We start from the raw sequence: 26,600 nt of genomic DNA on the forward strand, positions 1-26,600 counted from the left end.
TTCATTTTAATAACTAAACACCATTACTTTTTCTTATTATTTGTTATCTGAGAGGCTAAATGCACTTCACATGTTCACAGAGTCCTTAGAAACTGCAGCAATTGTTTACTGTTGCTATGGCAACACAAATAGAATGTGAAGAAAGCTGCACTTCTCTTAACCAACAGTACATTTTTCCCTCCTTTATATATATATATATATATATATATATATATATATATATATATATGTTAATACAAAAAGGAATTAATTCAAAGGACACAGTTACATGAATGGAACATTTCAGAGTTAATCACAAACATGCCCCCAATCCCAATAAGAATAACAGTGACCATCATTAATCTAATAAATATTTTAAGTCTTTTGGCTTTTCCCAGTTAGGGGTCACAACAGCGGAACTCCTGTCCACTAATGATTGGCAGTGGATTTTTACGGTGCCGAGTTGCCAGCCCGACGCCCAACATTCTAAGAAGGCAAGCCCATTCACGCACGTACCTACCTGCATGTCTTTAATGTCTCTTGATCACGGGGAGGACATGCAAACTCCACATAGAAGGCGCTCCAGCTGAGAATCGAACGGGAGAACTTCTTGCTGTGAGGTGACAACCCTTTGTAATATCAATTAATTAAGTTCACTATTCCAATTAGTCTACCTTAAAGCTAAATTAGTTTGGACTATTATTTATCTATGTATAGATAGTGAGTTATTAAATATAGTTAGACTATATTAGTAGAGTAAATGGGAGGGAATTTAGAAAGGGAAACAAGATGCAATTAAAATAAATAATGAGAAAAGAGAGAAGAGAGAAAGAAAAGAGAAAATTAAGAGAAAATATACATATAATATGTATGTTGATTTACAGTATAAGTATGTTATGTGCTATATAACCCTCCTTCTGTGAAATAAAAGTATCCTGTTTTACATACCTGAGATAATGTGAAAACTCACGTGTCATCTATTTTCAAAAAAATATAAAGATTCCAGTAGTTAGTTACCTTTGTTTTAAAATTCCAAGCAGTAAAATTGGTCCTTTAAAATAATGTTAAAACAATTCATATCATAGTAAATGCTTTGAGAGATTTGGCTGTAACAGTATCAGTTTTTTGCTTCTTCTTTTTGATGTCTGTTCAGACATTTGTTTCTTTTGTTCTCTTGAGAGAAGGTGACATCCAATCCATATCTTCTGGTAAAGTAATCACAGTATTAGTTTTAATAAATGAAGAGGCTTCCTCTAAGTCAATAAAAGTCCTCATCTCATTAGCATACAGTATTCTTATCTTAGCTGGATATGCAAGTTGTGCCTTCATGTTATTTTGTTTCAGAAACTTTATCATTGGCCACACTTTTTTCCTTTGTTCCATTATACTAGATGAATAGTCATTATCAAATCTTATCAGGCTCTGTATATATTTTAGAGGTGCCTTTCTCCAAGCAGATCTTAAAATCAGTTCCTTGTCCAAGTATGAAAGAAATTTGATAATTATTGACCTTGGAGGAGAGTTTAAGTTAGTGGCAGGTTTCCCAAGAGCTCTGTGCGCCCTTTCAATGCCAAAGGAAAGTCCTTCTTTTAAATTTAAAAAAATCAGGGATCCAGCTTGATAAAAAGGAAATAATATCCTCACCTTCTGTGTTTTCAGGTAATCCGAAAATCCTGATGTTATTTCTCCTCTCCCTCTTTACCAAGCCATCTACTTTATTAACCAACTAAGAGTTTTGTTTAAGAAGTAGTTCTTTCTGTGTTTTCTCTTCCTTAAGTCTGCTTTCTAAGTCATTAGAGAAACCTCTATTTCTGTTATCCTTGTCTGGTGTTGTTGTAACATTAGCATCCCCCTTATGATGCACAACAGTGTTAGTAATCAGTCCATAGTGTGGAAATAGAGCCCACAGCTTTCTGCACCAAAGGAGAGTGTGCTACTTGTTTCACCACTGACACTGCTAAAGTGTCTTAAAGTTTAGGTTTTGCTGTCTTTAATCAGAAAAGCACAGCACAGCTTTGCTAGTCTATCATGTGACAACTGCAGAACTTGTAGTGATGAGAACATGCATAACATCAGTACTGAGTGGCTGTTGGAATGTCTATATAGACCTAACAAAAAATACCAGATAAAGCTGATTATTCCTTTCTGATCAGGTTAGTGAAAAATAATGTCATCTGCAAACATTGCTGCTGTCAGCAATTACTGTGGATCACCCTGTTTAGCCATCAGTTCTGACTGCCTTGCTGCAGCTTTCATTTCCTTGTACACCACACTGCTGTTTAAGCATAATAACTCCAGTTTTGCAGAGAAATGGAAATAAATAGGGATGGAGCTTCAGGAAAGTGACTACTTGAGTACAGCCACATTTGAACCCAAAACATTAACTTGGGTTAGGTAAGAAAAAGGTTGTTAAACTTAAGGACACATCATATTTTAGCCCAGTGGCAACTTACAGAGTTCTGTGTGGAAAACTATAAGATGAATTCTTTCTGAGAAGTTAGTTTTTTTCCTACTTCAGAGATGTTTTTGAGAGGAAACACTGACTGCATGTAGAAGCTGTACGTTGGGACTAAAGTGAAATTTGCTGTGGTTAAGTATGATGAATTCAGTGTAAAAGAACATTTGATTTGAACAAAGAGTCAGAGACAGGCAGAACACTGGTGGTATTATGTTAGGAATATACTAAATAACTATAATTTTATAAAAGTAGTCAATCCATAAGTTGCTGTAGTGTTTTGCATATGCCAGTGATTTCATTCAGTTATTTAAAAATTAACTGGCACTTTGCATTAGTTACATCACCTTTGCCTCTGCTGTTTCATTTAAAGGATTCAAAGGTAAAATACTGAGCAAAATATTACCTTTAAAGGCTTGCAATACATGGTGTATTTTGTTGATTTTAAGTAATCAGACCTCCTAAGTTATCTGATAAATGAAAATGTATTAATTCTCATACTCTGATGAAACTCAGCTGTTGATGGTATCTGTTACTGAGGTTACAAGATAGTTCATTGCCTGGTTAATAGTCTCTAAGGAAAATAAAGAGCAGAAATGTAGCCAGCTAGTTAAGATCTCTGCCTCTTATCTTCAGGGTGCAAGCCTTATTGCTGACCCTCAGTCACTTTTTGTGTGAAGGTGTGTGCTGTCCTCATTTCAGCATGATTTTCTGGATACTCCAGTTTCCTCCGAACAAATATGCACACTGATGAACTACTGTAAACTGTCTATATATATATATATATATATATATATAGAGAGAGAGAGAGAGAGAGTATATATTTGTATCTCTCTCTCTCTCTCTCTCTCTCTATATATATATATATAAACGGTTTAGTGAAGTTCATCAATGTGCATGTATATATAATGTATTCTCCCCTGTCCCCATGGCCTAAACCATGGCTGAAATGTGTCCATGATAGCAGTTCACTCTCAGTTAAATTAAATAAAAAAGAATAACCATTGAAGTTTGCTAATGTAAAATGTTTTCTCTCATGTATGTACGCTTACCTATATTTGGTATTCCTTCTGACTGTATTTTATTTATTTGTCAAAACATGTGTGAAACATGGAGTTTTTCTCCCAGGGCCTCCACTAAAAAAGAGTTTTATCCCAGTTGAACTTTCCCACTAAATAAAGATAAATACAGAAATAAAAAAGTATGTCTTCTGAGGTAGCCATGAATATTAACTTATGCTATTGGCAGGGTTCTCACTATTTTTAATGAGGACAGTTCTGAATCATATATGTCCTTGTGCAGACAGTGGTAGAGTGCTGTCTTGAATCATTTGAGCTTGACTGAATTTCACTTTATAAATTTATACTTTATAATTTACTTTATAGCATCCTTCCAAGATATATGTGAAAGTAATATGATGAAACTGAGACAGGAAATTGAAATTAGCCAAAGAATAAAATTCCACTCCTCACTTTAACAAACTTCACAAGAGGAGGAAGAACTGATAAATCTCATTGACACCTGTCTTTTCTCCTACAAAGAAAATTGCTCCCAGATGATGAGCAACATGCAGATTGGTAAATATCTTAAATTAAAAACAATAAAAAAGAGTTTATGGCATTTTCTGCTCACACACAAATCTGAAAGGTTGACTGCTTTGCCTTGGAGTCAGAAAAAAACATCTCGACAAATCTTCATATTTCAAAATCATTCAACAGAACATAGAGCACTAGCCTGAAGATTAACTATAAGCATTCTTAAATGATGAATCACTTACCAGGTTTGCATGACTTATATAGATTTTTCAATAAGAAAAGACATTCATCGTCTTTCCAGTCATGAAGAATCCTGGCCAAAATATAGAGTTCAGCTTCTGGAAGTGGATCTTTAAAGAAATTACCTGCCAAAGAAAGCATAGAGTCAGCCTGATAATTTGTTCAGTTACTACAGGTGGCAGTCGATGCTAGCACATTAAAATTGCATGAAATGTTTGTTATTAAGGATTAGGAGGTTATTTTTTGTAGTCATCTTTACATGCCATGCATGATTAACATATTTATTCCTTATTTGTAACTAATGCTCATTAAGTGTACTTATTATCATGTGCATATGATACAAAATAGCATAAAATCAAAGTCAAATTATTTATTGAACTGGTAACTCCATTGATTTGATTTTTTAGGGATATAGTGCATAAAACACAAAATATATTCATAATCAATTGAAAATTATAACATTTGTGGCATATGACAGTATGTTATCATGTGACTGCATATACTGTACTGGGCTGTCTATTCTGGAGGGCAGTGTTTACAAAAATGTTGTAAAATGTGAATGATAGCTCACTAGATTCATTTTTGTTGTTAATTGCCCAAGAAAAAAAATTATACCAGAAAATGCTATGACCAAGTATTTAAAGTCAACCTAAAATAAATTTTAAAAGGGGAGAAGGTAAAGTAAACTAATGTGTCTTAGTGCAACTATAGGCCAAATAAAATTGTCGGGGTAGTACAGAAAAAGACAACACCTCAAACTTTCAAGTGAACTTAGCCACTCTTGAAGAGTAAGAGACATGTTTTAAACAAAGGTGTATCCTCTACGTAACTGGCAAGATGATCCTGTTGGAAAGAGGAGAGCCAGAAAAGTGCACTATTTCTGAATGCAACAGGTATAGACACACATATTGTTTTCAACATCATTTAACTGACAAAGGAAGATGAAATAACTAGAAATTGTGATCAAAGCATTTCAGACCTGCTGTACTGATAAGAAAAATGAAATGTATGAAAGCCAAGTGATTTTGTGGAAGAGCTCATGCAAGTTTAGCTCTCTTGATGAATCAGTACCACATGGCAGAATTACAAAGGGTAGTCAGATATAAAAATCTGAGAGAAAAGTTAATTTGTAAGTCTGTCCTAATTCTCAGAAAGGATGTATAATATGTGTGCCAAATCTGAGAAGTAATGATGAAGGAATAGTGTATTCTCAGTTATGGAGTGGATGTAGACAACATAATATGCTATATGAATAGCCAGTCTAGTGGTTTTAAATTATATCTGAACTTTAAATGGATTAAAGGTTGCCTTTGCAAAACAAAGACACCAGAATATGAATCCCTTCTTTTTATAATTTGAGGAAATAATCTGTTAGAGCAGGAAAGACAATGATATTAAGGAATGTAAGAAAAAAGAAAGACATAAAGATATAGTCTGAAGTGACATGAGGAGGAGCATGGGTTTGCATATGTGATCGTATGACTGCATTTAGCACACTGGCAAGGTATAGTGCTGTTTGGTTTATTCTGCATGTAGTAGTAATGTAGGGCTATAACAGAAATATTATATAATGTTCTGTAAGTAGTGTTTAACACGTAAAGTGTCTGATAAACCATATGTTCTGACAACAGCAACTCTTTTCCACCATTGTTTGGTCCTATACAGTGATGTGTAAATTCTGGTCAGTGTTATAGGATGCCAGAAAATGGTCAGCAGTGAAGTATTCCATCTTTTGTATCTCTGTGATAGATGCTTAAACAAGGTAATTCTGCTTCTTAGAGATAGATATAAGGATGGCCTATGTCATGACTAGCATCAGATGAAGATATAGCAGCATAGTACGGTTGTCTTTTGCATGTAGTTAACTGTGGCAGGATAGCCAAAGAGCATGTACTGTACTGTACCATATGACAAGGTCATTTATATGAAACTGTAAACACAAGTGGATGTTAGCTCTGACCCAGTGTGCCACATTCCAGTTAACTCCACCTATTCATTTGATTTATGCAGTTGCCATCCCCTCCCCTTTTATTTGATGTCACCGTTTGTTCTTGCTCTTGATTTTTCAAAAATATATTGTCCTCTTGGGTAAAGGAATAACTAATTATGAAATGGTCTCTGTCCTTCTCTGGCTCCAGAAAAATAATAAGAAAATGAACATATCATGAGACAAATATCTCAAGGTATTCCTTTAGATGGTGCAGAAAGATAGCCCATCTCAATACCGGAAGATTGCCAAATTCCAGTAATAACGGCCACACAGGTACAAAACGCACTCTCTAAAGCCAAGAATACAGCATCCATGGGACCAGATGACATCCCGGGCTGTGTACTACATGAACTACAATATGAACTGGCACCTCACCTAAGTGTCATGTTTAATCATAGCCTCACCTCAGGTTTCGTGCCCACTGAGTGGCGCAGAGCTACAGTTATCCCAATCCACAAGGGGATCCACCTTGGATCCCGGAAACTAACGTCCCATCAGTCTGACAAGCCTTATCTGCAAGGCCATGGAGCGTATTATCATGGAACTTATAAACAAAGACATTGGCAACCTTCAAACACTGGACCCCACCCAGTTTGGGTTTGTGAAGGGCCGATCTTGTCTCCTGAACCTGATTGACTTCTTTGAATCAGTCTCCAGAGCCATGGACAAGGGTAAGGTGGTCCACACAGCCTATCTAGACCTTGCCAAGGCCTTTGACACCATCCCCCACTCTAGAATCATAGATAAACTTACTAAGTTGGGCATTAATCCCTATGTCACCCAATGGGTTGCTAAATGGCTTACTGATAGAACCCACACTGTAAAAGTAGCCAACTCCAAATCCAGCTCCAGACAAGTGACAAGTGGAGTACCTCAGGGTTCAGTTCTGGGGCCGCTCTTGTTTGGCATCTACTTCTCTGAAGTACAGGTCAACACTAAGGGACTCTGGCTAACAAAGTTTGCAGATGACTGCAAACTGGGAGCCATTATTGAATCCCCAAATTATGTGGATACTCTACAAAAGGGCCTTACAGAAACAGATGTTTGGTGCCAGAGCCATGGGCTCAAGCTCAATGCCAAGAAATGTATTGTTATCCCTTTGGGAAAAACATGTATCCATGAATTACCATATAGGTGGCAGTACACTAAACACAGAAAGTGTGATAAGAGACCTAGGGACACAAGTGGACAGTGGTCTCACCTTCGATAACCACATCGCCACAACAGTCAGGAAATCCTTCTATGTGGCACACCTCATCACGAAGGGCTTTTCATCCAGAAAGGAGGAGGTCATTGTCCCACTGTACTCATCCCTCATTAGACCCATTATAGAATACAATGCCCCATTTGGTATGTACCTCTCAAGACATCTGCAACAACTGGAAAGGCCTCAGAAATACCTCACTAAAAGAATCATAGGCCTAAAGCAGATGCCCTACGCTGACCGCCTTAAAAAACTCCAGCTATACTCTGTCGCATATCGTCTACTCAGAGGTGATCTCTGCTTAACATACAAGGCCATGTCAAACCCAGAGCTGTTGGACATGCTACACTTAAAGAAATCCCAATCCCTCAGAGCTACACGCTCCAGGGATCTAAACCTTGTCATCACAATAAACAAAACATGCTGGAGGGATAGATTCCTGACCCAGAGACTCCCCAGACTCTGGAATAGATTGCCCATACATGTCAAGCAGAGTGCCTCTTTGGATCTCTTCAAGAGGAACCTTGACAATTGGATGGGAGAAAGGAAATTCACCCCAGGGATCACGTCAGTCACCCTGCTAGACAGGGGTCCAGGAAAGTAAATAATGTGGGAAGAAATAGCCAGGGAATTGTTATGGCTAGGCTTATATAGGCCCTAGGGCTGATAGCCTAGTACCAACCTATGAACCTATGAACCTATTTGATTTTTTAGGGATATAGTGCATAAAACACAAAATATATTCATAATCAATTGAAAATTATAACATTTGTGGCATATGACAGTATGTTATCATGTGACTGCATGTACTCTACTGGGCTGTCTATTCTGGAGGGCAGTGTTTACAAAAATGTTGTAAAATGTGAATGATAGCTCACTAGATTCATTTTTGTTGTTAATTGCCCAAGAAAAAAAATTATACCAGAAAATGCTATGACCAAGTATTTAAAGTCAACCTAAAATACATTTTAAAAGGGGAGAAGGTAAAGTAAACTAATGTGTCTTAGTGCAACTATAGGCCAAATAAAATTGTCAGGGTAGTACAGAAAAAAACAACACCTCAAACTTTCAAGTGAACTTAGCCACTCTTGAAGAGGAAGAGACATGTTTTAAACAAAGGTGTATCCTCTACGTAACTGGCAAGATGATCCTGTTGGAAAGAGGAGAGCCAGAAAAGTGCACTATTTCTGAATGCAACAGGTATAGACACACATATTGTTTTCAACATCATTTAATTGACAAAGGAAGAAGAAATAACTAGAAATTGTGATCAAAGCATTTCAGACCTGCTGTACTGATATGAAAAATGAAATGTATGAAAGCCAAGTGATTTTGTGGAAGAGCTCATGTAAGTTTAGCTCTCTTGATGAATCAGTACCACATGGCAGAATTACAAAGGGTAGTCAGATATAAAAATCTGAGAGAAAAGCTAATTTGTAAGTCTGTCCTAATTCTCAGAAAGGATATATAATACGTGTACCAAATCTAAGAAGTAATGATGAAGGAATAGTGTATTCTGAGTTATGGAATGGATGTAGACAACATAATGTGCTATATGAATAGCCAGTCTAGTGGTTTCAAATTATATCTGAACTTTAAATGGATTAAAGGTTGCCTTTGCAAAACAAAGACACCAGAATATGAATCCCTTCTTTTTATAATTTGAGGAAATAATCTGTTAGAGCAGGAAAGACAATGATATTAAGGAATGTAAGAAAAAAGAAAGACATAAAGATATAATCTGAAGTAACATGAGGAGGAGCATGGGTTTGCATATGTGATCGTATGACTGCATTTAGCACACTGGCAAGGTATAGTGCTGTTTGGTTTATTCTGCATGTAGTAGTAATGTAGGGCTATAATAGAAATAATATATAATGTTCTGTAAGTAGTGTTTAACACTTAAAGTATCTGATAAACCATATGTTCTAACAACAGCAACTCTTTTCCACCATTGTTTGGTCCTGTACAGTGATGTGTAAATTCTGGTCAGTGTTATAGGATGCCAGAAAATGGTCAGCAGTGAAGTATTCCATCTTTTGTATCTCTGTGATAGATGCTTAAACAAGGTAATTCTGCTTCTTAGAGATAGATATAAGGATGGCCTATGTCATGACTAGCATCAGATGAAGATATAGCAGCTAGTACGGTTGTCTTTCGTATGTAGTTAACTGTGGCAGGATAGCCAAAGAGCATGTACTGTACTGTACCATATGACAAGGTCATTTATATGAAACTGTAAACACAAGTGGATGTTAGCTCTGACCCAGTGTACCCCATTCCAGTTAACTCCAGCTATTCATTTGATTTATGCAGTTGCCATCCCCTCCCCTTTTATTTGATGTCACCGTTTGTTCTTGCTCTTGATTTTTTTCAAAATATACACATTGTGCTCTTGGGTAAAGGAATAGCTAATTATGAAATGGTCTCTGTCCTTCTCTGGCTCCAGAAAAATAATAAGAAAATGAACATATCATGAAACAAATATCTCAAGGTATTCCTTTAGATGGTGCAGAAAGATAGCCTACCCAAACCAATTACATCTTGATATAAAATGTGTGCTATATTTTGTCAATAGCATTTTTAATACTTACTTATTCATTATTATAGTTTATGTTTTTGAAGTTGTAGCATGCTTCTATGAATCCCATTTTAATAATGGTAGTATTATGACTCTTTACTTTAAGCATATTGTTTGACAGTACTGAGAAGTGAATTGTAAAATACCTGTTATAAATAGAGTAGTTAGCTGAAAAGTTAGGTGGGCCAATCAGAAATGTGACCAGTACTACTGTATTCTACAGAAACCTGGGCAGTGAAAGAAGAGCAGCTGAGGAAGCTAGAAGTGTTGGAGATGAAGTGCCTGAGATGCACACTGTGGAAAAGATGAAGAAATGAGGACATCAGCATAGACACCCAAGTAGCTGTATTTGCTTTGAAAGTCAGAGAACAGACTACAAGTTTTGAGCACGTGCAAGAAAGCAGAAAATCTGGTGAGGAAGATTTGGGACAGAAAGGAAAAGTGCAAGAAGAAAATAATTTATTCACCAAAGAGATGGATGGATGGATGGGTGGATTGGGTGAGAGAAGACCTGTAGCAGTCAGGTATGACTGTCAAAAAAGGCAGGAGAGTGGCACTGAATTTAGAGAGATAAGTTCAATTGGGGAGACACCCCAAATTCGTGTAGTTATTGGGAAAGGGAGAAACTGCTGCTGCTACTTTCGATGATGATGATGATGATGATGATTTTGATGATTGACATATGTACGTATCAGTGACTCTGGCATGTAATTGCATAGCACAGTGCTACCCCCTCATGTCATGTACCAACACAATGGTACACTTAAAGGGCAGCTCAAAGACAAATATGAAGAGCATCTCATAAGATAGTGGTTCTCTTCTCTTGAAATGGATCCCTAGAAAGTAAGCCTTAAAAAGATTCCATCCTGATTATTATCTTAACCAGCGTCTGCAGTCTTTCTGTGCAGTATTGTGACTTCCTTTTAAAACCCACTTTTTTTCATTTTTTGAACTTTTCACTTCCCCTTATACATCATATGGCCCATGGTAACAAGTTTTATTAATTTGAGTTGCTATTTGCACATAATTTGGCATAAGATGCATGGATGATAGGAACTATAACAACTCTAGCTGAAGGAGTGAGTGACAGAGCGAGTGAGAGTGTGAGTGAGAAAGTGTATGAGTGGAGGAAGGAACACTGCAAAGACATTGACAATCTTTAGAAAGGTAACTGTTTTGCTTATCTTTTTATGTATTTGTTAACAACTTAAACTCAGAGGTGCAAATGACTCTTTTATAGAGAGAATCAAGAGCAGCACCTGGTGAAGTAACTTGCTCAAAAATATATCACTCAAAATAAAAATGATGAAATGGGGAACTTAAACTCTCTGGGATTCACTAAAAAACTCACAACTTGGGATTACACAGCATGGTTGGTCAATTAGCATAACAGTAAGAACATGTAAATCAGAGAGAGGTATAGCCACAATGAGAAAGATCTCATTATCAGCCCATTGCAATGAACACAAACCACAAGACACATAACTCACCTACACAGTGTGCCCCTCAACCTAAGCCCCTAAGGCAAAACAGCTTGCCCAATACAATAATCATAGATAACTCAATAGTGAGGCACACTGATGTCCCACTCACTAGGTTGAATAAGGAGAAGGTAACAGTTAGCTGTCTATCAGGTGCCACAATCCAACACATAACACACTCACTCAGGTCGCTCCACAACAAGTACAAGTATGACTCTGTCATTGTCCATGTGGGTGAATGATCTGAGATGCACCTTTCTGGACTACATGAAAAGAGACATGGTGGAGCTCTCGGATTATGTGGCCCAAGCAGGTATGACCCTAGCCCTGAGCAACATCCTACCATCACCCAGAATGATACCACAGTACACATAGAAAATTACCGACTTCAGAAATTGGCTAAGTTTCTGATGTCATTCTAAGGGGATCCAGCATCTGTCTGCTTAGGATGACATGATTGAGACCTCCATGCTTTTCCAGAGATGTCCTGCATCTTTCCCCCTGGGTTTCTTGGTACTTGCTAAGGCTCTTCCCACCCCTATAGTGCCTTTTTTAGGTGAAGTTCCAAAGATCAGTTTACCACCGTAACAGCTATAAATAAATGCAATCTGAGGGTCAAGCTGCTCAACACTAGAAGTCTAAATCTCAAGATGCATTCGCTCAAAGCATTTCTCAAACTGGAGAACATTGACATTTGTGCTGTAATGGAGACATGGTTTAAAGCAGCAGAAAGCACCCTGCACTACCAGGCCATAACTCATTCAACACCTTTCGGCTGCAAAACATGGACCGAAGCTCCAAAGGTGGTGGAGTCTCCATATTTATAAAGGATATGCACACCTCCAGACTAGTAGCCCAGCAAAACACATCTGAGATACTCCAGGTACAACTAACATTGGGTAAAATGGCAATTCAGGTTGTAGCCTGCTATAGGTCCCCAACCATATCCCAAGACTCTCACTCCACATTCCTAAGCACCCTGGACACTAATAAAATCCAACCCAACACTTTCATACTAGGTGACTTGAACTACCCAGCCAGCAACTGGGAAAACTACTCTTGCACCAATGCACTGGCCCAACGCTTCCTGGAATTCATCAGTTCAAATTCCCTGGACCAGCTCTTTTTACCCCCACTAGAGGAAGCAACATCCTTGACCTGTTTATTACTAACATGGGCAACTGTTGCTCTACACCAATAGTCAATTCTTCCCTGGTTAGATCTGACCATAAACTAATCACCATGGAAATCCACATCGCACCCACACCCCCTGCAAAGGTATCGACCATGAAAAACTTTTCCAAAGCTGACTTTGGACTCCTAAAAACAGAGATGGCTTACTTCACGGCACCCATGCCAATGTATAATAGATACATGACTGCCGAATCATACACTAATGCACTGTACGAACACATACATAAATGCCTGGAACTAGCCATACCCAACAGATCCAAGACGCTCTCCTCCAAAAAAAAGGAAGCCAGTCTGGTGGTCCCCTGCCATTAATAAACTCTACAACAGAAGGAAGAAGCTGTTGCAGAAAAAGGTGAAGTCCCAAGACTGGAAAAATTCCCTTATTAGCCTCAACAAAAAGTTGAGATCCCTCATCAAAACCTCCAAAGCCAGCTATGAAGCCAGAATTGCAGCTGACACTAAAAACAACATCAAAGCCTTCTATAGTTATATCAAGAATCTCCATGGCAATACCCAAATTTGCTCTGAGTTACTCCGGTACCTCCTACACAGAGCCAACCGATATTGCCAACATACTGGCCAACAGATTCAGTGCAAACTTTACCCCAAGGACAAAACTCAATAACAAAAGAATGTCAGGCACCCAGCAGTACTGCGGCAGAGGTTAAAGCTGCATTGTCTAAGGCCAAATATACATCTTCCATGGTACCCAACAACATCTCTGGCTGTGTTTCACATGATTTACAAAGTGAAATGACACCATATCTGTGTATTCTGTTCACTCACAGACTTATCTCAAGCTTTGTCCCTAGCAAATTGTGCACTGCTACAGTCATCCCTCTCCATAAAGGAGGAGTGACTACAGACCCTGTAAATTATCACCCCATTAGCAAAACTGGTTTGATATGTAAGGCTATGGAGAGCCTCATCATGGACCTAACTTGACAAGGATATAGGGAATCTCCAAACTCTAGATCCCATGCAATTTGCTTTTGTGAAAGGTAGATCATGCCTGCTCAACCTGATTGACTTTTATGAGTCAGTCACCAGAGTGGTAGATGAAGGTAAGGCAGTTCATACAGCCTACCTCAATCTGGCCAAGGCCTTTGATACCATTCCTCACTCAGGAATTATTGATAAACACAGCAAACTAGGCATCAACCCCTATATCATTAGGTGGGTTGCAAACTGACTCACAGATAGAACCCACAGTGTGAAAGTAGTGGACTCCAAGTCAGACTGCCGACCAGTCACGAGTGGAGCCCCACAGGGATCGGTCCTGGGTACTCTCCTGTTTGGCATCTACTTCTCAGAAGTCCAGGCCAACACTGAGAGACTCTGGCTGACCAGATTTGCAGATGACTGCAAGTTGGGAGCCATTATTAACTCCCGAGTGATGCAGACATTCTACAGAAAGGCCTCACTGATACCAATGACTGGTGTTGAAACTATGGCCTTAAGCTTAATGCCAAAAAATGCGTTGTCATCCCCTTTGGGAAAAACTCAGTTCCCACTAATTGCTACATCGATGGAAGCCCACTGAAAACTGAAGGCGTAATAAGAGATCTGGGGACACAGGTTGACAACAACCTCTCCTTTGACCACCACATTCCCACTGTGGTCAGAAAGTCCTTCTATGTGTCACATCTCATTACCAAGGGTTTTGCATCCATGAAGAAAGAGGTCATCATTTATCTCTACTCTTCCTTCATTAGACCAGTCATAGAGTATAATGCCCCATTTGGCATGTACCTCACTAGACACCTGCAACAGCTGGAGAGGCCATAAAAGTACCTCACAAAGAGGATCTTAGGCATTAAACACATGTCCTACATGGACAGACTCAAAAAGCTCCAGATGTTCTCTGTCTCATATCATCTACTAAGAGGCGATCTGTGCTTGACTTACAAAGCCATGTCTGACCCAGCTCTGTTAAAACTGCTACATCAAAAGAAATCCCAATCCATCTGCACCACATGCTCCAGAGACCTCAACCTCATAACCACAATCAACAGAACATGCTGGAGGGACAGGTTCATAACCCAGAGACTGCCCATGCTCTGGAATAGACTTCCCATACATGTCAAGCAGAGCACCTCACTGGCCCTCTTCAAGAGAAATCTTAATGAGTGGATGGGAAATAGAAAGTTCACCCTGGGGATCACTCCAGTGGATCTACTTGATAGAGGCACTGGGAACTAATGATGAGCAGCACAATGCCAGGGCACTTTTATGGGCTAGGCTTGTAAAGGCCCCAGGGCCATTAGCCTAGTACACAACTATGAACCTATGAATCTGAATTAAACATTGCATTGTCAGACTTAACCATGCTAACATTCTCCCTAGTGGTCCAAGCTTTGTGTTAGCAAAGGCAACCCCCTACACTCACTCACTCACTCACTCACTCACTCACTCACTCACTCACTCACTCACTCACTCACTCACAATCAGACACCCATACTCACTCAGAAACACACACACACACACACACACACACACACACACACACAAGGCCATCCACATCTACTCATACAAAAACAAATTTTCCACACTCAGTCAAACTCCACACTCACTCAGACTCACAGAAAAACTCACACTTCAACATGGGCATGTGCGCGTGCACACACACATACACACACACATACACACACACAAAAAAATGCATTCACAATTTCCTACTTAACTCCCTAATGCTACCACCCACACACACACACACACACACACACACACACACACACACACACACACACACACACACAAAGAAGCCTAATTCATGTTCATACAGACAATCGCACACATATCCACATATAAACACAACTTAACAAAGCCCCTATCACCCACCCAAATGTATTCTCTGAATTTACCAGCACTGTGAGTACTCCTATATGAGTGAATGGATGAATGTTGTGTTTTTATGGTATTCACTTTTTCTTCCAAGAGAAACATTTGACTAAACTAAGCAATTCAGATTGCTTGGTTGAGCAAATCAACAGCAGTGGACATTTATGGTTCTTCTGAGCTGTCATATTAACATACAGCTTTGTCTACAAATCATGCTTTGTGCTGTGGCCACCATGAGACCTCAGTTATAGAACAGTCACTGAATAGTAAATGCTTAGCATGATGTAGAAAAGTTCAGAGTAAGTCTTCTGCATCACACTAAACTTGCATCTCAGCCACTGTTTCCTGAAGAAACATAAATGGAGCAATTGTAGATACTGAAGATTTATAGTTATAGGGAGTTATTGAAAAATGCTGGCATTGTCTCCACAGATACTCAGAGAAAGCACTGATAAAAGATTTGGCATATCTAGCTGAAGGAAAGCAAGACACAGAATGAAACAGTAAAAATGCCATATCCTGGATGTACATAGTACACAGCATGAAGATTAAATATTAGAAGTAAATCCATTCTAGTTGGATAGAAAAATCAGAAAATAATACTGAATGAAGTGACGTACAGTCACTTGTTCTACACGAATAACTAACAATATGATCAACAAATATATTTTCAGTTTCTGCCATAGAAGTATTTTTTTAGAAAGCAGCAGTTGTACTGCTGTCACAGAAATAAATCAATTAGCATATCTACATCTATGCACACTTTTCATTCCATTATCACTGAATTTTAATATATTCATCCATCTATGGTGTTAGTCATAAATACTATACTCAATAGAGCAAACTTGGTTCATACCAAAGCCTGTCATGATTTATGCAAGTACATCTGGTAAGGTACTATACATTGTCATACACTACTGTACAGGTATCGTATTTCATGTATGGACTGTATATGCAAATTATCCCTTTCTCAACTGTATGTAGTTTATGCATCAGTAAAGGCTGGAGTGCCAGATGGTCGCAATGTGGTAACCAATGGGAATCCACCACTTACAATCCAGTAGTGCTGTCACTGGCAGCACTGTGATCTCCCTCTTCTGCTAATATGTTGCACAGATAATTTATTTATATTATTTTCTTTTAAATCTGGCACAGCACAGCCCACTCAGCCCTGCTTAATAAATGTTATGTTTTCCCTATCCCATTCTGAATAATGCTAGGCTCCAGTTTTAGCCCAGGCCCCCAAGGTCCTCCTCCAAGTACCTTCTAGATGATCCTAGGTGTATTCCTATGCAGTTTGGGTGTTCAAATTTCCTGGGGGGGGTCAGAGTCTTGCAGCTTCTGAATCCTTGGACTGGGTGTCAAGGTGTAAAGTGAGAACTGTTAGGATGATCCTGGTGGCCACTTTGGATGCCCAGATTGCCATTCAAAATCCCTAGCTGAGGATCAATGTTCAACAATTTCAGCCCATGGAGACTGTGCAACCAAGTATCATCTTTTGGAAGTCTGTCTCTGCCATTTTGACAGGATGAAGTCTGTAAGGTCCCTAATCTTCACCAGCTGGCCATAATAAACACACCTGTCTTTTGCCTAGTATAGGAGAGGTACAACTGGGTCATTCATCCTGTCCATCCAACATGGATTGCTAGTGGCAGAGGCAGAGACATTGCTTTTGTATCAGTAGGCTGGCTATGCCCTATACTTGTTATGTGCTTGTGTGTGTGTGTGTGTGTGTGTGTGTGTGTGTGTGTGTGTGTGTGTGTGTGTGTATGTATTTGATAACGTATATTAATATATATTAATATAGAGTATATTTTATGACATGGAGTATTATTGTCCAGTATGGAATCATCTGACATGATTAGTATTTAAATACCTAAAATATTTTTTTAGAATATGAATAATACACATAATTTGTTCTATGGCATGCACTCAGTTTTTAATTGGTAACATAGCAATTTATGAGACTAACTTGTGAAATGTCTACAGTGAGACTTAGAGATAAAGCAATAGAGAGAGATATTTACCTTCATGGAAGGAGATCCTTTCCTCTGCAGGAGATACAAAATGTTCCTTTGCCATCCTCACTGTTTCTGGCAGATCAAAAATGGTTACTCTTGAATTAGGATATTCTGAAATGCACAGTTTTGCTATGGCACCAGAGCAGCCTTAAAAAGAGAACAAAATGTATGTTATACATACTACATCAGTTCGCTTTCTACACCTGTTTTGAACGGAATGTTTACACTATGATATGTTTGCTAAGCTCTTCATTTTCTTCACCCAACCTCTACAATTAATGGCAGATATTAAGAAAATCATTAACTTGTGTATCTATATGTTATATTTCCAGACTATAAAACAGAGAAAGGTGAATCTTGGAGGTTTATGTCTCTTTGCAAACTGTTTTGTCTTATCACCACATCTGACTTCCATTGCTTTTGTTAGTGTAACAGTTTGAATTTAAAAAAAACTGAGAAAAGAAGTGGGGGAATATCTAATACGAAGGGGGGGGGGGTGAAAGACCTGGCCAAAAGCTAATCTTAGCAAAAGAGGGTAATGATGCAGAGGGGACTGCTTTCAAGTGAAGAAAAAATAATCTTGATATTTAACTGGGAACCAGATTAAAAACAAACCTTTTAAGTTCACATGTATTACAAGTTAGACCTAAGAGTTAAGGTTAAGGTTACTGGCATGGATGGCTTCAGTCTGTTTGCTTAATGCAGATAAATGAACCAGAAAACAATGTTATGACACTCAGCATTACTGGCCTGAAGTACATTGGCCATGTGGAAGATAACCTTTTTAAACAGTAAACTGCCACATAATAAGAAAGTCTGTTAACAATGGCCAAACAGCATGCAATACTGTGAACATACCAGATCCTTTCCAACAGGGAACAGTAATTCTACCTACCCTCTGTGATGCTGTAGTCCCCACATCTCAATAATGTCCTTCTCACAGGCCAGGAAAAGGGCTAAGGCCTACATGAGGTCTTAATTATAGCACCGTGTTGCCATGCCATTAGCTAATGAAAATGCAACCCAGTTGTTCTGGATGCAATTAGCAAGTCTGAGCCACACATTGGTGCACAGGCAATTACCTGTTTATGAGCATTAGCTACAAAAGGTAAGCTGCTGCCAATGGTAAACAGGTCTGTGTCTTTCTTCATGAATACAGACTGTGCTAGCCTAGGAAAATTACCACTGGATTTCTGCTCACAAAGGAGTACAGCACTATACCAGGTATGTAATAGTATTCCTCATGTAATGGGAAGCAGATGGGGGGATGTAGTCATGGGAAATAGGAATTACAACACTAGGTCTGAAGAACATATGACATTGCTGTTAGTCAGTGGTCCAGCATCTATAGTCTTCCCTTTTGGCTCTGTCTGCAGTGACATAGATCACAGCTCTGGCCGCTGAGTCCCCTCCAGCAATGGTCAGCTCACATACGAATGCTACTGGATTGTCTATTGCACAATAGTGACAGTAAGTACTGGTGGATACAGCTGGCATATCACATCATGTACTGCCAGTGAGTCCCTCTCAGTCTATGAATGTTATACAGGCATAGTTCAAACATTGTCCAGGTGTCCCTGACTATTCTTGATGTACTCTGGCAAGGTAAATGTGTACTCCATACCTGTATCTCATTGCCTGACAGCTATGGCTAGCATACCTGGTGACCCCCAGCAGCAGGACAGCAGGTTATAACCAGTAGTAGTGGTGGGGGGGCAGGCTCTGCCTCAGCAACAGTGTGTACATAATGAGCATACAATGTAAGGGAATGAATACAGTACCAGATATTAATGTACCATTACTGTGTTCTGAGGGGTCTGGCGTGTCACAGCCACATTCCCCACAGTCTTGGGACAACCATTACATATTGTCCAACTGGTTCCCAGACATCCACATTTGTCTGGCAGAGGGTCCACATATATCAGGCACATGTACACATTCTGCAAACATCTGTGTACTGCACATGTTGGGCACCTGTGAGGACAATACCCTACATCACATTTGCATTGCTCTCAGTAAGTGTGTAGCAGAGATGTTGTTGGAATGTCCACATACACTTGTAGTACCACTCATTTGTTGGATGGTGGTTGTATGACATGGTACTAGAATGTCACCCATAGGGGGCACACCACAGTAGATGGCAGTGAGGGTGAGAGCACATAACAACACAGTCTGTCACAGCACACAGGCCATAACTGGTATACCTAGGATCATATGAGGTCACTAGGCTATTGGACCTAAGGCCCTCATAAGCCTAGCCCAGATTTTAGCCCATGTGTATGCAAGTCAGCACCTGACACCCCAATCCAACAGGGACACAGATGGTATCCCAAGGGTGTATGTCCTGTTAACCATCCAGTTATCCAGGTTTTGCTTGCAAAGGTATAAATAGCTGCCCTGCCTGATGTGGACAGGGTGTCCATTCCACAGCAGGATGAGTGTGTGCGACACACATCTGAGCCACAAACAAGCCCTGTTGATGTCACACACCAGGTTGAAGGCATGTGTGCAGGTTAATAGAGTGGAGCATGACTTGCACTTGTGCAGCAGTTCCAACAATGTGCAGTCCATGATTGCCTTGTCACCTCTGAGGAATATGTATGAAACTCAGTAGAAGGATGGGCCTATAGCCCATCTGTGTATGGTAGATGTCTGAGGCTATGGCATTCCCTGGTGGGGAACCTCTGTGATGTCGCCAGCTACTGCATGTGCTTTGAGAAGTGAATGAGGAACAGTGCATTATACTCAATAATGGCCCCTATTCATGGGAATACAGGGATGTTATGACCCCCATGTCCCTGGATGACATACCCTTATGTCTGAGGTGGGCCATGTAGAAGGTTTACCTTAAAACGGAAACAACATGGTGGTCAAATGTCATGTTGTTATCGACCTGTGTGCACAGATCCCTCATGACTGATTGCGTGCCTAGGATGTTGTTAGTATTGTGATACTAAGTGGGGACATCATTCTCCCCAAAGGGGTTGACACTGCATTTCCTGGTATGCAGCCTGAGGCCATGTTTCTGGCACAGTCATGTGTCTGTGTGAGACACACCTTGGCAGATGTCCACATCACTAGGTAATCCAGTGACAGCACACAGCATGCAGTTGTCTGCAAACATGGTCAGCCATAGACCAATGGCTATGCCCTGCACCTCAGAAGTGTACATCACACATAACAGAGGCCCAAACACAGAACACCAGGTTATGCCACTAGTTTTGGGTTAACTGCTTAAGGTGGATTCTCCTAAGTGGATTATGTGGGTCGTGTCAGTGAGCCAATCTGCTACCCCTCTGGTAACATATGGGCTGATGCCTACTTGGGAGCATATATCTATTATGGCCAAGTGGGGTATACTGTCAAAGTCTTTGTCCAGGTCAAGGAAGGCAGTGTGCACTGTCACCCCCCCCCCATTCATGGCTCTGGTAACTGTGTCAAAGAGGTCAACCGGTTGTAACAGACATGATCTCCACCTTGACAAAGCCTAACTGTGCATGATGGAGTGTGTGGAGGTTGCCAATGTCTTTGTTAATGAGATTCACTATAAACTGTGCCATGGCTTGCAGATCAGCCTGGTTAGGCTGATGGGTCTATAATGTGCCAGATTGGTGGAAGCCTCACCTTAATGTAAAGGGGTGAAAGTGCTTGTCCTCCACTTGGCTGGGACAAATGCGGTAGCCAGGCCTTGTTTGAATACAGTGCCTTATGGTGTTGCAAGGTCATGCTTGGGGTCATGTACGATGTATCCTGTGATGTGACAGGCTACCATGGCAGCTGTATACCATGACATTGAGATGGTAGTGGTGACCAGTTCCCTACATATAGGAAAAGGGGGCAGGTACTGGGGATGTCCTGATGTACTGATGGGGGGAGGGGATGACGCCTACACTGACTCTGTTAAACATCAAGTATGCTATACCTACAGCACTGGTTTAGCTGGTGTCTTTGACCACCACAACTGAATAGATCCAAGTGCTTCCTCTGATGTTGCAGACATATATGCAGAAGGACAGATTATTGTCTGTAGTGAATGTCGACAATGTGGGCTCGGGGTTTGCTTTGCAGGTTTCCAGTAGTGATCTCATTTGCTTGTTCAGGCTAAGGAGACATTGTCCAAAATGGGCGGCACTTGCTCCTACTTTGTCTCAGACAGCAGTATGTCATCCCAGTTATAGACACTATTTACTGCAGATGTCCAACAGACAGGTTTACGTTTCCTTGCAGAGGATGATGTAGTCCTGTTGGGTATACCTGACTCCATGCATCTATACAAATGCACGTATAACGCTTTTGTGTATTTCTGGATATTGGTGGCAATTTCTACAGAGGAGTTGGGGGCTGTGAAGCTGTGTATACCACCCCACAGGAGGCTGTACTCTACTTTGGAGTTGTATGTATATCTGACCCTAGCTAGATAGGTATTGTGGGAGATGGTGTCTGCTAATGTGACCACATGATGGTTGCTTTGCCATGGAGGATGACATTGTAGGGAAGCTGCAGTGGTTACCCATTTTGTCTAATATCAACTCTAACAGACCTTCACCTCATGTGGAGGTAGCACCTAGCTGTACAGAGGTGTTTATATTTCCACTGTTGATGGATCTCTTGCCATTTGAGTGCTGGCATGGGTACATCTTCCAATGTATGTTTGGGTCATTCAAGTAACCCAGGATCAGGGTACAGACCCAAATCCTGATATAGCTGATCAGGTGCATATAGGCAGAATGTGGTTTCTGGTCACATGTGGGGGCAGCTAGCTATGATTTGCTGCAATGTCCCTTGTGCATCTTACTGCCTGTACAGCCTGAAGGTGTGTATGTGTCTCATATATAGTGAAACCCCATGTCCCATGGCATTACCACCCACACTTTGGGATCTGACTGTTTTCATGTAAGGCCAGGGTGCTCTCTGCAACTTTGAACCATGTGTCTGTAACTGCACAGATGTCATCATTTCCCAGGGTTAAGAATGCTTGCAATGAGGGCAGAGTTATGTGTAGACTCGTAACATTTAGCAGCATGGCCTCCAATTTATGCTGTGCTGACAGTTGTATGTTGGTAGTGATAACCTCACCACTTTTCCTAATGAAGGCACTATGGGGTTGGCAAGAACCATTGCCAGATGCCTGAAGGCCAGTTCAGACAGATGGAGGCCATCTCTGGCAAAGCATAATGGTCTGTTGAGCATATCATCTCAGGCTCTCAGGTACTGGATCCTCATGGAATGGCACAAGATAACAGACCAGTTTGTTAAGGTCAATCATTTCCTGATTGTATTGAAGCATCAGTCTGGGTGGCAGCAGAATGCTGCATAAGGCTAGGGACATACCTGCCTGGGACACATAATCAGTGTGCTCACTCATGTCTCACTGCATATCGTCCAGGGAGGTACATCTCAGGTCAGGAATGCCAACATGGACAGACTTCTGACAGCACCTGTTGGTGAGAGACAGCAGTGCGTATGTGATATGGCAGATTCTGGCACCTGACAGACAAGTAACTGTGATCTTCCCCATATAGATTCTGGTGAGAGGAACATCAGTGTGTCTCACAATAGAGTCTCCTATCTCTAATATGTTTGATATATGGTGATGTCTTCATGGCTGTGGGAGACAGGTGTGTGGCTATGTGTGGTATGTTCCATGGAGGGCTGTGAAGTTCATGTGTGGCTTTGCCTCGGAGGTCTTCTTTGTGGATGTGTATGTTGAGGACCTCTGTATATGTGGGTGTGTGTTGTGTAGGTGTGGTTGGTGTGTGAGGTGTACTGATTGTGCTGACAACCTGTTCAGTGACAGATATGTGAGCTTGACAGGGAGAGAGCATGGACTGTAGGTTCCTAATGTCATTCCATCTCTCACTCAGTGTATTCCTTGTTGGTGTTTGTAGATGGTTGTCCATGTACATGAGACAGGTGCTACACTCTGCCAGGACACCCATATCTATTGGACTGGGAGGGGAAACTGTAGGACATTGTCCAGCCATATATTCCAGAATCTGAGGGAGGAAGGCCAGGGAGACCCAAGGGGTAGGCCTACAGTCCAGGTGCTTACTACAACAGTAAGAGGCTGACACCACTGCATACAATGTAGACAGGATATAAACAAACAGTAATAGGTGCAACATGAAAATGCATTTGAACACCTTATAGGACATGCAGCTAGTAGCAGGAAACATCAAGATCAGATGGGCAACGCATGATGTATTGACAATATGTTGCTGATAGCTGCATACATACCATGGTGATAGATGGCGGAGTATGATGTGGCAGTTAGCGGTGGATAGTACTGGCAAATGTGGATGTGCAGGGTGTATACATAATGGAGAGCAATATATGTAGTCTTGTGATGTGTTCTGCTCTAGTCTTTCAGGAGGGATGTTCCACCATAGGAACCTACTATTTTCAGAAGCAGAGAATGCCATCATACTTGATGGCCTGAGACTCCATCACCAGATCCTGTTTTCAAGGACTCGCTATAATCAGGAATAATGTGCTGCACTGTGGGCACACCTCGTGGCATTGGTGAATCATGTCGGGTAACAGGAACGGAGCTATGAGCAGGTCTAAAACTGGGCCACCGACATGATAAATAATGCATGGCAAAGAGCCACAGCTGTGGCCAGGGATCATGCTGGCACTGGTGGAGGGCTTGCAACACAACAACCACTCTTGGCCACAGAGGAGTTCCTGGCAAACCTGGGTTCAACCACCAGCTCACAAAGATCCAATACACCATATGATGTGGAGGTGGGTGGCACAGCTTCCACAGCTGAGGAGTGTCCAGGTAAGCCTCTTGTGGTCATCACTTTAATACTGTAGCAGTCATAGTGGCAGCCTGTGCATACCTGTACATGTATGTCAGGTCAATCTGCATTTGTGGGTGGGGGGGTTGGAAAGCACACGTGTGCACACATATTGTGAATGTCAGCAATGTGGGAAGTATCAGAATTTGTACTTCACATGTTGATATATGCACATATTATCAAGTATCAGTGCCACATTTGTGTCTGCTGACAATACCTCACCCAACAAATCCATAGATACCTCTGTTGTGGCCTGGGTCCATCATCCTGCAGCTGGTGAGTGTAGAACTGTTTTGTTATGGCTCATTTATACCCTAGGCATGTCAAGGGCTGCCAGTTTGCCATGGACACAACTGTTAAGCTTAGCCATATTGCAATACTTGTATGTTCAGTTGTGGAAGGGCTCACTGCAGTGCATTGCATCAGTAATTACAGTAGCATATTTGCAGGAGCTGTAACATATTTGCATGTATTTTTTGGGAAGGTCTAGGCAGTCTGCTATAAGGGGGGGCATTAATATTGTGGAAATGGGTGCACTGTGTTTTAGGTGAAGGTCCATCACATACACTGACATGTCACTTATTTCACATGTGTATAGTAGTAGCAACATTAACTGGATATAGCTGCACTGCATGTTGTTAAAGGCTTGTCTTGTGTGTGTCTGTTGTGGTCTGCTTGTGTGTTGTGCATGGCATAAGTCATAAGATGTGGTCTGTCAGATGCATTTGTGGTACCTCACCTGTGTGTGTGTGTGTGTGTGTGTGTGTGTGTGTGTGTGTGTGTGTGTGTGTGTGTGTCAGCAGACATTATAGTGCAAGAATTAATGTAGTCATGTTATCTTCCCCTCACAGGTGACCAGGGGGGTTGGAGTATGTCCCCCTCACAAGCTGATGTCATTGTCTCATCAGACTGTGATGATGATGGTGGCCATAGTAAGGCAGAGGTGGGGTTGTTGGGGGCTGAATCCCTCTCATGGGTTGACATCCTACTTCCTCCCCAATGTCCTCACACACAGTCAGTATGCCCACACATACCCAGTCCCAGCTGCCACAGATATTGGACAGTCAGAGGGTGGTGGCATTGAGCAGGAGAGTGTGGTAATTATGGCATCTGTGATCATAGACACTAGCCATAGCCAGAGAGCTGGTGAGGTCCCACACAGGCAGATTGACATGGGTGCTTGAAGGAGGACTTCTGCCCATCTAGCACCTGTCAGAGGTGTCACAGCACATGTCAACAGTTTTGGTCCATCATGGAGGTGCAGGCACGTTCTGAACGCAACACCAGACAGATGCTCAGAATCATGGATGCAACATTGCCTGGTATCCATGACTCCATCCATGGCATTGGTGATGCCTTACATCATTTCACTGATTTAGTGGATAGACAGTGGGGTGAGACATTGTCACTCCTTAACTGTGCAATGTCTGTGCTTGAAAATGTGGTGGGAGTAGGGCATCAGACACGTACACGTAGGTCAGCAACAACATCAGCTAAGAGCCCACGTGGCCATGCACAGTCACACTCCTGTAGTGGCAGTACCATCAGCACTACCTTAACGATGGTGCTATCTACACCACAGTGTGGCAGGCCATGGGCATGTGGTCCTGGGCGGTCCCATAAGGGACACAGATCCAGCAGACACAGGTCACTGTCATCACGTAGTACCACATCTGGCCCTGGGCATGGTGGTGCCAGTGCCACTCTTGGAAGAACCAGTTCCTGTGTTTGTGGCCAGAGATAGTGAACTGCACATTCTGCCATGTATGGTCCACAGCTGTCCAACATACCCTCGTGTAGTGGTGGCATGTGGCTTGACTGTGTACACCCACACACTCATGCATCACTGTCACATGCAAGCCACCACCAGACATAACAGGTCCTCTCCATGGACCAGCTTAGCAGCACCCCTCCAGACACACACACACACACACACACACACACACACACACACACACACACACACACACACACACACACACACACACACAGAGTCAATTGTGTGGCACAGCCTAGGCCTTTGGCAACCCCACACCACACCCTGTGCATGTGTGATACCTGAACCACATCCCTTTCATTCATACCATCAATGCAGGGACATGCTAATATGTGTCTGATGCACAGGGTGAATATAGTATACTTAACGGCAGTTTATAGTGCAGTAATGTTATGCCCTGTAATGTGCTGTCTGCTGGTATGTTTCATGCATACACATCAAAGTGTATGTACCTTTGTTCCATGATACTGCATTGCTGTTAGTATTGCTGACTGACTGT

The 26,600-nt window shown here is 41.2% G+C and overlaps 1 protein-coding gene across 2 annotated transcripts in view; it reads right to left on the reverse strand.

Moving 5' to 3' along the window:
- The window catches only part of LOC122802729 (acetylserotonin O-methyltransferase-like), a 357,415-nt gene that overhangs the window by 59,492 nt on the left and 271,323 nt on the right, over window positions 1-26,600 (reverse strand). The window contains exons 6-7 of one of the 2 annotated variants that reach the window (XM_044072490.1): window positions 17,528-17,668; window positions 4,212-4,334 (exon numbers count right to left, since the gene is read on the reverse strand). In XM_044072490.1, the coding sequence (XP_043928425.1) occupies window positions 4,212-4,334; window positions 17,528-17,668 (264 nt within the window). The remainder of the gene's footprint in view (window positions 1-4,211; window positions 4,335-17,527; window positions 17,669-26,600) is intronic. The other variant, XM_044072491.1, reaches the window with a different exon arrangement.

This window comes from Protopterus annectens, chromosome 5.part0 (assembly GCF_019279795.1).
Source record: "Protopterus annectens isolate FY-2018-M chromosome 5.part0, PAN1.0, whole genome shotgun sequence".
In the NCBI taxonomy this organism is placed as follows: Eukaryota; Metazoa; Chordata; order Ceratodontiformes; family Protopteridae; genus Protopterus; species Protopterus annectens.